The sequence below is a fragment of the Macaca thibetana genome, chromosome 7 (assembly GCF_024542745.1).
Source record: "Macaca thibetana thibetana isolate TM-01 chromosome 7, ASM2454274v1, whole genome shotgun sequence".
NCBI lineage: Eukaryota > Metazoa > Chordata > Mammalia > Primates > Cercopithecidae > Macaca > Macaca thibetana.
Window position 1 is genome coordinate 134369687 of NC_065584.1, and position 12307 is coordinate 134381993.

A 12307-nucleotide genomic window follows, 5' to 3' on the forward strand; every position below is an offset into this window, starting at 1 on the left:
CAAAAAGAGATGCTTATTTTTCCATGTTTTAATTACACACATGCTATTCTGTAGAAAGAACCACAAAATATACAAGGATTCCTGAATAAAGAGTCAACCTTTCCCTGGTTCAGAATTCAGCATTAACAGTCATACAAAATATGTAAACTTGTCAGGAGTTGCAGAAAACAGATCTCAGTTCAGTCAGTAACAATATGCAAAAGATTCTTAAACACATTTCGACAATTTACATCCGGGGATTTCCCCAAGGAATAAGAATGTCCAGTTTACATAATAATAATTGACAAGTATTTCAGTTACTTGTTTATAAAAGCTTTTCAATTCCCATAAGACTTTAACATGAAAATCAAGGCCCACTCAATCTCTTTTTATATTATATTTGATCTATAATGTTAGATCAAGTTATGTATCTTTTCTTACAAAATTCAAGAGACCATAAATCATTTTTTTCTGATGTTTGAAATGTATAAAAATATTTGCATGAGAACTTTTCAAATAAATGGATTTACCTGCCAAAACCCAACTCTCTTGTGTGCACTGATCTCTACATTTGGCCAAGTCTTCTATAAACTCTTGTCAGGGATCTTGACATTCAAAATCACTGAGAACATTGCTACGTTTTAAAAATATGATGACCTCATCCTTGTCCTGGATGGACTTGATCTCTGGTAATTAATTTTGGACCTTCGGGTTTAGAATATTTTAAAATTTCATTTATTTCCCTAATCAGGAGCTAAGCTCTTGTGCTAATTTTTCCTAACTCTCCAATGCTGTCTTTCTACTTTGGTTTACAACCTGGGGTTTTGTGTCCTTTTGTGTCCTTTGTAAAATAGGCTTTGCCAAAAGTCCAGGGTTCATAGTCTGGCTTCTCCACTTAACAGCCATATGACACTGGGAAAGTTAATCAATTTACCTGGGTCTCAGATTCTTTATCCATAAATTGAGCTAACAATAATCTCTTCCTTCAAGAGTTGTAAGGGTTTAACAAGATAATGTGTGCAATTACTCAGCATGGTGCCTGGTACATAGTGAGCTCTTGCTCACATATCAACATCAAGTTTAGGGCCTGAGAACTTTAGGACCTTTACCTAATCAAAGGCTTCTTTAAGGATGAGACTTTTTTCAAGTCTGTCTTCTCCCCTGGGAAATAAGCTCTAAAAAAGCATGGCCTGAGCCTGACTTATTAACCACTGTATCCTAGGCTTAACAAATCCCTTGGCCTTGTGTTAAACATACATTTGCTAAATGAATAATGGGTGACTGTACACATATGGATGAAAGAAATCAGCTCACCAGAAAGACACTATCTTTGAATATAGATGCAAAAGTGAGGAGGCAGAGAGACTCACCAGAGACATCCTGAGGTTTCAACCCATCTCAGTTCTGACCCTATGTGTCCGAAACGTGGAGTCCCCAGTGGGAACTTCTCTGGGGATAGGAGTGGGAAATTCAGGTCTTTAGATACTTGGAAGATGTGCTTTTATGATTCAAGGACAGAAAACTGTAATTTGGTGCTAAAGAAAGTATTTGGCAAGTCTCAGAAGAAAAAACACACAGTAACCAGAAGCAAAAATAATGCCATACCCAGATTTGCCCAGAAGTCACAAATTAAAACATATACTTAGCACAGATAGAACATGGTAAAGAGTGTGCCTCACATATCTGTCTCATCTATTATACCTTGCCAAAGCTAGCCAGGTCATTGTCAAACATACACAATGTTGATATCTTATTTTAATTTAAACTAAAGGATGCAATATCTGGTTTTGATTCCCATGAGTCAAGAAAGTCTTTTTCCAATCACCAGAGGAAAACCTGTAATCTATTGATATTTCATTAGGACAAAGGTGAATAAAGAAGACACAAAAAAGGGAGTAGAAAAAGAACAAGGAGCAAAGGATCAAAAGAACCTGGATAATATATGGAGAGATCATTTATAATTCTACATACTTTGTTTTGCATCTTGTACTTTGGAGGTACTTAATAAAGACTTAAACCAATTACTATGGAGAGAGTGATTAAAACAAAGATAAAGAATGACAGAAAAGTGACACTGCAGGTGGAGAAAATAGCTAAGATAAAAAGTGAAGGAGGAAGATGAGATGAGAACAGTAAGCAAGAATACAGGAAGGAAAAAAAGGAAAGAGAAGAATGGTGAAATGGAGTAGTTAGAAAACCATGTGCGGATAGTGGAGTGTGTGTGTGTGTGTGTGTGTGTGTGTGTGTGTGTGTGTGTGTGTGTGTGTGTGTGAGAGAGAGAGAGAGAGAGAGAGATATTAAAATTGAAATGCATAAATTAGGGCTTGGAAAGAAGTGGATGGAGAAAATAACTGAAGGCCAAGGAAAGCAAGAGCAATCATGGGAAGGATTTAGGGTTTATTAACTGTCGTAACTCTTTCAAAGGCTTCCATGCCACATCTTGCATCATCCTCTTGGTCTTTAAATTTGGCTGCTAACTGGGGGGAATCTAATTTGTATATTGTTTCTAATTTATTTTCCTTCAATTCATCTATTCATTCTTCTGATGCTTTCTTAGAAACAGGAAATTATATTTTTTTATTTATTAGAATAAACCCATAAAACACCCTGTTGCCTTGAACTTTAAGGTAGATTGAAATGCAGCCCAAGATTTTAAAATGAAAAAGTAAACTTAACAGAAACCTGGATTTTAGCCCAGAAGTGTACCAGCCTCATGAATTTGGCATTACATGTTTTCTGAAAAGCTGACCACAGTTTAAGTATATATAATCATAAAAAAGGGAGGCTCTGTGTTGCCTTTATTGGGGAAAACAATTATTCATTGGGGATTTGGTGAGTTGCCCATTCTGTATGAAGCAAATTCAAGTCATATCTAGTAAGTAATAATTATTAACACACCTTAAAAGTAAATTTTGTGAAGTATTTTTAAATGGCTATTTTTATATATAAGCAAGTCCTTTAACTTCTCAAGACCTGTTACCTCATCTGTAAAATCTTAAGGGAGGAAAGTGTTTTCAGCCTGAGCAAAACCACTTATATTGGTTTAAATTTGGAGCTACTGTGTTCCAGTTTCTTACATCAGAAAGGATCTGAAGTAAAGACGTTTTAAAACTACCATGCCAGCTGATCCCTCTCCCAGACACCTGCCTTCCAGGAGGAGAGGATCCAGCACTCCTTCTCAGTCCTACAAGGCCACTTCAGGAAGCTTAAGCTTCCTCTTCACCCCATCGTTTCACACTCCCTTCCTAGTCTCTTTACGTTAGGCCTTTCCTTTGCCCTCCCATGTCTTTTTGGGGCCTGATGCTAGTCTTCCTCTTTGCCCCACACTGGAATTTATAACTATTTATTCATTTTCTGCTATAAGAAGAAGAAAAAGCCAAGCAGGGTATGGTGGATTAAGAGTATAAGGAGTCATGCTGAAGAGAGGGATACTTAGCCCCAATCCTATAGTTCCATGTAAGAAATCCACCTAATCCAGCCTGGCTCCTTATGCATTATCCTGGCATCGACTTACAGAGCCATGATTCTTGGAGGGTGTGGTAGAGACAGTTAATGCTCAACAAGTATTCATATTTGTTATTTCCTAGCCTCCCTTGCAGTTAAGTCAGGGCCAGGTAACAATGTTAGCCAATGAACTATAAGAGGAAGAAGAATTTAAACACCACTGTGTCTCTTTCATCTTACCCTTTGCCCGATGCAGGGACCTCAGACGCCATTAGTCCAGATACTGTGGCTCCGTGACGGAGAAGGCCACCCAACCCACTCAGGATGTGACATGGGCAAGAATAAGCCTTTACTGTGTTTATGCCACTAAGATTGCAGGGTTGTTTATAACTGCATCATAGTGTAGCCTATCTGGGCAAACATGTAGGAAAGAATGGGACCTAAATAATTGTTAACAATCACGCTCTGCTTTTTGATGGTTAACAACACTAAAACTCATGAATTTCTACCTCTTCGTAGATCAATAGAGGTATAAAGGTACAACTCTGCCAGGAAAGAAATGAGTAATAGTAAATTATATTTAGGTGGCCCTTTTAGGACTCCATAAATATTCAATGAGGTATTTTAAGCAAGTATTTTGATTCATGAACACAATTTACTTTTCTTGGATTCACATAACAGTAAAATTTCATTGAAAAAATTACTTAGTAGAAAATGTGTAATTTGTTTTATTCTAATCAAAATATTCCTTGGACCATTCAGTTTCCTGGCTACTCCCTGACTTAAATCTCAATTTGGAGGAATTTTTTTTCTATAAACATCTGTTATAAAGGCACTCATTTAAGAGAGATTAAAATATTAACAGAATCCAGACAGAGTTTACAAGCAACTGCAAAGCACAGGCAATAGAAGCTGTGAGCTCTGCACTGGAGAAACTTTACAACATAAACTTGCCTGTGCTTTAACTCATGTGATTATGCTAAGACCCTTATCCATGTTTTCCATAAGTGGATCCCCCAAAAACACATTTTGGAAGTTTGTCTCAAACTCATGAAAATCTATTAGTAAATAAAGCCAATCTGTATGGATATACTAATATTCTGGGCCAGACTGACAAGTGGGTAAAGCAGGAGACCAATGAGGAGTGAAAGAGAGACTCCAAAGATTCTCTCTGCAGTCTATTATGGTGCCTAAAATCCTACAATCAGTGTTTCTTTCCTTTGACTCTTGAAGTATTGCGTTTCTCTGTGGTGTCTTAATCATAAATGCAGATATCCCTAGAATGGACAACATCTGACGGTTGTTCCATGACAACTTAAGAATAACTTTACCAGAATAGAACAAGATATAGGTAGAAAAGGAGAGGCAAGAGAGATTATACTGAAGATCAAGGGACCAGCTGAATGGCATGAAGATGGAAATACTGAAACCATGGTCTAAAATAAAAGTCAACAGATGACCAACTGATTAATAAATCAGAATATTCTTCTTGAACACCTAATATCTTCAAGACATTATACCAAGCGCCGTACAAGGTACAGAAATATATGAGGCAGGATGACTGTCTTCATGAAGTTTGAGGTCTGGTAGTTTTTGTTATGGAGCCAGGAAATGGATGGGTGGTTAGACCTAGAGCTAGAAATACAAGGGTAGCCAATATTCCTCCTCAGCAAGTCTGTATATGGCTCCAGGGAGGCCAACATTAGGCAAGTAAAGGATATTATGGGATTGAAGTAAATGATATTTAAAAAGGAAACAAGCATGAAATGAATGATAAACTAATAAAGCCATTCTCCCCTTGGCAAATATTTTTACTCTCTTTGCGTGAGAATAAATTACAGGCTTTGATGCCTGGAGAATTTTATGTCCTTCCACCAAATAAAAAGAAACATAAGTTGGATCTCACATAATTAGTTTGTTGCTTTGCTTTTTGGGGTTTGAGATTTTTGTTTGTTTATCTGTTTAAAATACTTACCGTCAAACCTTGCAAGTCTGTTGATATCTGCTCCAAGTTCCGAAGTAACTGATAGTGCATGGCGGACTTTTAGGTTCGTTTCCCTGTGAAATTATTGACATGACATGAATTTTTATATGGAACAGCCAACAGCATCCGACCAAAGCAATCAGGTGGGTGTAGCACATGCAAAGCCAAACCCAAGAGATCCAAGAAACTCTCCTTTGAATGTCATTCACACTTCGCTCACTGTTTCAGGAAAGTGGGCAGGGCTTCTTGGGCTCCTAAGAGTTGGCATTCTACCCATGGCACATCTTTATAACAACACACTGATCTGTTTTGCATTTTGAAAGAACAGAGGACATAACAAATATGGTTTCATTTGAACCTACTCAGACATCATGCATGAGTTACAAAACACATTCGGAATAGGAACACAGTTGCCAAATAAAGGAAGCTAATATCACTCCAGAGTCTACTATCTACATAGGAGTTTTACTTGCAAAAGATGGTCATGGCTACTTTCACAGTAGCTGAAATTTAAATGAGAAAAGGAATACAGCTTTGATTTTCTTGGAGAATCAATCCAAGAAACCCATAAATCTAAAATAGACAACCTACACAAGCTTAGCAAATCACAGTGAGTTGTGCATCTTCTTATAGGTGGGACCACACATACTTTGGACAGATGGCTCTCTGATATTCATAAATGGCCAGCAGTTAAGATTCTATGGCCATCACTTATGTCTTGTGTTTAAGGGCTTACCATCCCAGTTTTCTCACTGAATTCAGCCTACTTCTCTTACACTGTAGCTTAAGATCAGTTATCAGAGTTCTATGTTTTTTGGAAATGTTTAGTGATACATTCATTCAGTCAACAAATATTGATTAAATACATACCCAAGTCACCCAAGATACTCAATCCTCCCCCAAAAGGATAGTCATCCTCTTGGGGAAAACAAGTGGTAGGTAAAAAAGCAAACATCACTGTGTGGAATTTTGTGCAAACCCATGAAATAACTCATTTTAGACAGCCAAAAAGCGGATACCTAACAAGGCATCCAATCTTAACCTTCTGTAAATGAACTTCACAATGATGTAGGACAATATGAGTCCAACTCAAGGAATACCCATTGTTAAAATAGCTTTCTTCAGGAAAGACTAAGTTGGATGTATAACTGAAGCTAGTTTGTTTAAAAGTAATCTTATTCATCAAAACCTGCTGATTCCTAGGAGGCAGAGATGAGTAGGAATTGAGATAGTCAAGAACTTCATAGATGAAAGCAGAAATTGAGCTGGCTTGATGGACAAGAGTGAGATAAGTGGTAGAGAGGCTAAAGGGTCAACATGTCCATCCACTTAAACAACTGTTCAAATAACTGAGTCACACCAAAAAAGACAGATAGCCCTAGTTCTTTAGCCCTAATCTACGTCATGTCATTTATCAAAGTTTGTCATCATTTTTAATTACTTCCTCAGGATCCTCTCCACTATCTCACTTCTACCTTCAAATGCGAAAAACAAAAGAGTAAGAATAATCACACATAGGCCTTCTTGATACTTTTAAAAAGTATTTTTCAAGACTCCTGATTAATGCCTTCATTGTCATTCCACACTCTTCCTTAATCTGCCTGAGTATCTTGATAAACTTCAAAGTCATTTTCAGCGTAAGAAACAATACCAAAAGATGCTGTATCCCCCTTACTCAGAATTGCATCTTACTCTAGTTTCACATCTTGCAAAACCATAGTATAATATCACAACCAAGATATTGATATTGAAATAGTTAAGATACAGAACATTTCTATCACCATGGGATCCCTCAGGTTGTGCTCCATAGCCATACCCACCTCCCTGCCTTTCCCACCTCACCTTAACACCTGGCAACTACTAATCTACTCTCTATTTCCATGATTTTGCCTTTTCAAAAGGCAAAATTTTATAAACAGAATTATACTGTATGTGACCTTTGGGATTGACTATTTTTAGTCAGTATAATTCTCTGAAGATTCATCCAGAGTGTTACATGTATCAGTAGTTCACTCATTGTTATTGCTAAGTAGTATTCCATGGTATGAATGCACCACAATTTTTTCAACCATTGACTTATTGAAGGATATTCAAGTTGTTTTCATTTACGGATGTTATGCATAAAGCCACCATAAACATTCATGTACAGATTTTTGTACAAACATGTCTTCATTTCTCTGGGATAAATGCCCAGGGGTGAAATTGTTGGGCTGTATGTTAACTGCGTGTTCAGTTTTAAGAAACTACAAAACTATTTTCCAGAGTGATTGTAGCATGTTACATTCCCACCCACAATGTATAAATGATCCTGTTTCCCTACTTCCTTGCTAGCATTTGGAGTTGTCACTCTTTTTTATTTTAGCCATTCTGATAGGTCTGTAGTGAGGTCTCATTGTAGTTTTAGTTTGTATTTCCCCAGTAGTTAATGGTGTTGAGCATCTTTTCATGTGCTTCTTTGCCATTTGTATGTCCTCTTTGGTGATATATCTCTTTATGTCATTTGCCCATTTTCAACTGGGATGGTTTGTTTTTTTACTATTGAGTTTTAAGAAGCTTTTAAAAAATATATTCAAGATACAAGTCCCTAGTCAAATAGATGGTTTACAAATATTTTCTTCTAGTCTGTAACTTATCTTTAAGCCCTTCTAACAGGGACTTCTGTGGAACAAAAATTTTTAATTTCATGAAGTCCAGTTTATCAAGATTTTCCTTTTATGGATTATGTTTTCTGTGTCAAGTCTAAGAATCTGACTAGCCAGCTCTAGGTTTCAAAGATTACCTCCTATTTTTTTTCTCAAAGCTTTTTATACTTTACATTTGAAATCAATTTCTGTAATACTTATAGAGCTATTCAAATTATCTATGTCATATTAAGTGTATAGTCTGTTTTTTTTTTGAGAAAGAGGGTCCATTTCTTCTAAACTGTCAAATTTCTGTGAGCACAGTTGTTTGTGGTATTTTTTACCTTTATAACGTCTTCAGGATCTATACCAAATTGCCAAATTGCCATTGTTCATGCATAATATTGCTGATTTGTGTCTTCTTTTTTTTCTTTTATCAGTATTCTTAGAGGTTTGTCACTTGTATTGATGTTTCCAAAGAACTAGCTCTGTATTGTTGATTGTCTTTATTTTTTTGTTTTGTTTTGTTTTCAAGTCTATTTATTTCTGCTCTTTATTATCTCCTTCCTACTGCTTCTTTTGGGTTTATTTTGCTGTTTTCTAGGTTTTTTAGATGAATGATGAGATTATTTGAGAATTTTTCTCTTTTCAAATGTATGCCATAAATGTTCCTCTCAGAACTGTTTTAGTTGTGTCTAAACTGTTCTGACCAAAGTAGGGTCCCACAGACTAAAGCACTATTTGAATAGCTCAGTATGGCAATAATTTGGAAGGCACCAGTTAAAACCATGGACTCTGGTGTCAGACTGCCAGGTTCAAGTCCTGGCTTCACTCTTCAGATGCTCTGGGCAAATTACTTAGGCTCTCTAAGCCTTGATTTCATTGTCTGTACAATAGGGCTTATATAGCATCTATATCAGGATTAAATGATAAATTCCATCTAAAGAACACAAACACATACTGTCATTAAAATGTAAACATTCAATAAATGTTTTTATGCCAGACAAATTAAATCCTCTGAAACAGAACTGCTATATGGTCTATAACTAAATTATAAATTAATATCAACATCAAAACTGCATCATATTCTGTTTCTCTCTTTTTTTCCTATGTCTTCATTTGACACAGTTCCTAAAGGTTGCCTTTTAAAGTAACATCAGTCCTTCCTTCCCTCCTCAGGGAATCTTGATCTCTACCCCTCTCATTTTCCCTATAAAATCACTTGAAATCAAAACAAGCAGAAACTGTTTTTGAAAACATCTGAGGAATCTTACTGAAGATTCTCTGTGTAAAGTTATTCCTGTATATAAGTTTAGCTCACTCTTTCTGCAAGAAAATAAATTTAAGAGAAAAGACAGTTTCAAAATTACTGCAGAGTAATTAACTATGGACTTTGCGATGTAAACTCCTATGTCTCCCAAGAAGATACTGAACAAGGTTAAGTCTTATCTCTAAAGACATTACTTTTAAATAAATTGAAAACCAACCGAATTATTCCAATTTTAATAACTTACCCATCAAGCTCAGCAGTTTCAACATAACAGAGACCATGTGGCTCACTACTTGATAGGAGAAGTAAATCAGCCTATTTTCAAAAATCATAACAAAATAATACTTGAGAAGTTAGATTGGTTGAAAGTCTTCTACAGTATATCACCTCTTGATTACTAACGAGCCAACAGAGCCTTAGAAACAAAGTAAAAGAAGTGAGATCCTGTTCTACCTCTATGTCATATGCCCTGAACCAAACCCTCCCTCTTCCCCGTTCGTCCTTTATATGCCCCTTGACTATCACAACATAAACAAGGGAAGGAGCTGTCCTATGAATTAATAACCACTTGATTCACCTTTTTTGAATGAAACATATAAATTCTATTTTCTTGCTTTGATAATTACTAACATAAAACTCTCTCCAATAAATAATTGGAAATATATGCACAAACTTTAATTACCTAGTGTCATCAGTTAAAAACAGGGAGCAGACAAAGGAGATGGGGACAAAACAGAAGGGAAATAGATGGAGGAAACTAAAAAAATAAAATAAAAATAAGAGAGGCAAGGAAGTTAAGAAAGAGATAAAGATGGTAAGAAAAAAGTAAAAGATGGTAGGAAGTAAGAAAGGAGAGCTAAGATAAAGTAGGGACTAAGGAAGAGAGCAAGACAGAAAAGAAAATGTAGTTAAAGGCAGTGGGAAGAAATCAGAGACTGAGTAGTTTGGGTTTTTCAGAGATAAACAGTTCTATTCTGATGTCCAATTGAGCTTTGCAAATCACCTATCACAATTCAGTTTTAGAATCCTGATAGTTCTCTAAATTGGTAAAGTGCTTACCGATTTTATTTCAAATTTCTAAACTTATTTTAAAAATAAGTGTTTTTATAAAATTTTGAAGAGTCTGAATATCTAAAAAGAATTGGCTTAAATTTTAGCAATTTAGTTTGAGACATGAGCCTAACAATTTTCTAGCTATGTCTGAATCTATGATTGGCATTCCAAATCTGTGAAATTTTCTTACCTTTGTTTTTTAAAACATTAGAATTGGTTTGTTCTTGAGTCTTGGGGGTTAAATTTAGAATCAATTTACTTTCTTGAGTCTCAAGCTTTTAAATTTGCAACTCAAAAATAGGGTGTGTGTGCGCGTGTGTGCGTGTGTGTGTGTGTGTGTGTGTGTGGTTTTGTCCAAATTGGGATTGGAATAAAACAGAGCTGGGGAAAAATGCCCTGTGACAGCCCCTAAAGGAATAAGTGGGTTTGCATTACCAAGGCTCTTACACAACTCTGAATCAAAGAGCCACAGAAGCTTGTTGAGGCAGAAATTTTCTGACTTGTCACACTGTGAACAGAGCAAAGCCACATAAAGAAAGTGATGTCGCTCTTGGACCAAAAACTACCCATCCTGATTTTAAAGGGAAAAAAAAGTTTTCTGAAAATTCACCTTGATCTTACTTCCCACATTTAAATTTCAATGCATAAGAGCAGGCACAAGGCACTAAACAGGAAAAGAGCTCAATAGTCAGTCTGTGAGCCTGCACCTCTCCTCCCCTGAGCTTAAAAGGCTCATTTGAAACAAAATCCAAAATTCTCTAATCCTAAGAATCTGTGACTGAATACAGTTATGAAGTATAGAGAAAGATGCCTATTTGTACCCAGGGCTGCTTTTCTTTGAAACTCGAATCCAGTGTTACTGTTGAAGACTGGGCAGGGCTGCATTGACACTCACACCATGGTAAACAAGGGGAGGAGTCCCTGCACACAGCTGGCTAGGAACATGTGACTGAGGCGCCACTGCCATCTGGCGGTCAGATTCTCTCCTGAGCAGTGACCCAGCTTCCCACAGGCTGACCCCCACAGGTTCCAGGCTAACTGTTCCTGCTCACTGTACTCTCTGGGACCGAGACGCCTACCTTCCCCACCTCCGCCCATCTCCCCAGTTACCACCTTTCTCTTTGATGTTCTGTGAACCTTCCTCCGGCTTTCCTACTCCGTGATCGCCATGATGCACTCCCTTCATCTATCCTCCCTTCTCCCTGTCCCTCTGCTGAGGCCTGCTGTTCCCTTTTGTTAACCTCATCCTTCAAGGCATTAATTCATTGTGGTTGAGGAGGGAGTGTGAAGGGAAGGCCCAGGGGGGCCAGGAGGATAAGCGGTCAATGTGCTCATCGTCATGCAGGCAGGCCTATTTTCTAGTGCACTCAGTCATAATTGTGAAAAGGAAAGGGCAGGAGAGCTGCAGAAAAAGCCCTGCTCATCCCTTGTCACCCCTTTCCAGAGGTGCTGTGCCAGGAGTGGAGCAACACATGGATTTCGGGGCCCACCTTCCCCAGGACTCTGAGTCTCACAGCAGGCCTCCTCAAACTGACTCCTCCAGTAAATCCTACAGGGACCCAGTTCCTAGTTGATCCAGAAACTTGTGTTCCAGATGTAGGTGTTTATGATTCCAAATAATGTAGCTGATATTTAGTGAGGGTTTACTATGTGTCCAGCACCGTCCTAAGAGCTTCACAAGTGCTATTTTATTTAACGTTCACAGAAATCCTATAGCGCAGGTCCTATTGTTATCTCCACTTTACAGATGAGCAAAGTAAGGCCCAGAGGGGTTCTGTGACTTCCTCAAGGTCACACAGTAAGTGGAGGAGCCAGGATTTGAATCTGGGCAGTATGAGGCATATACTGCAAGGGATACCAAAATGATTCAAAACCTCTTTGCTTCAAGGATTTGTATAGTTTAATAAAGGCAGAATATAAGGGTTCTAAGAGCCTTATTAACAAAGTGCTATGAGG

The 12307-nt window shown here is 37.4% G+C and overlaps 1 protein-coding gene across 12 annotated transcripts in view; it reads right to left on the bottom strand.

The window, feature by feature from the left end:
* The window catches only part of ATP8B4 (ATPase phospholipid transporting 8B4 (putative)), a 314125-nt gene that overhangs the window by 136799 nt on the left and 165019 nt on the right, over positions 1–12307 (bottom strand). For all 12 annotated transcript variants that reach the window (XR_007727270.1, XM_050797123.1, XM_050797120.1 and 9 more), the window contains 2 exons: positions 9543–9613; positions 5399–5481 (listed from right to left, as the gene is read on the bottom strand). Coding sequence is in view for 11 of the 12 variants with exons in the window: in XM_050797123.1 (XP_050653080.1) it covers positions 5399–5481; positions 9543–9613 (154 nt within the window). In the remaining variant the exon portion in view is untranslated. The remainder of the gene's footprint in view (positions 1–5398; positions 5482–9542; positions 9614–12307) is intronic.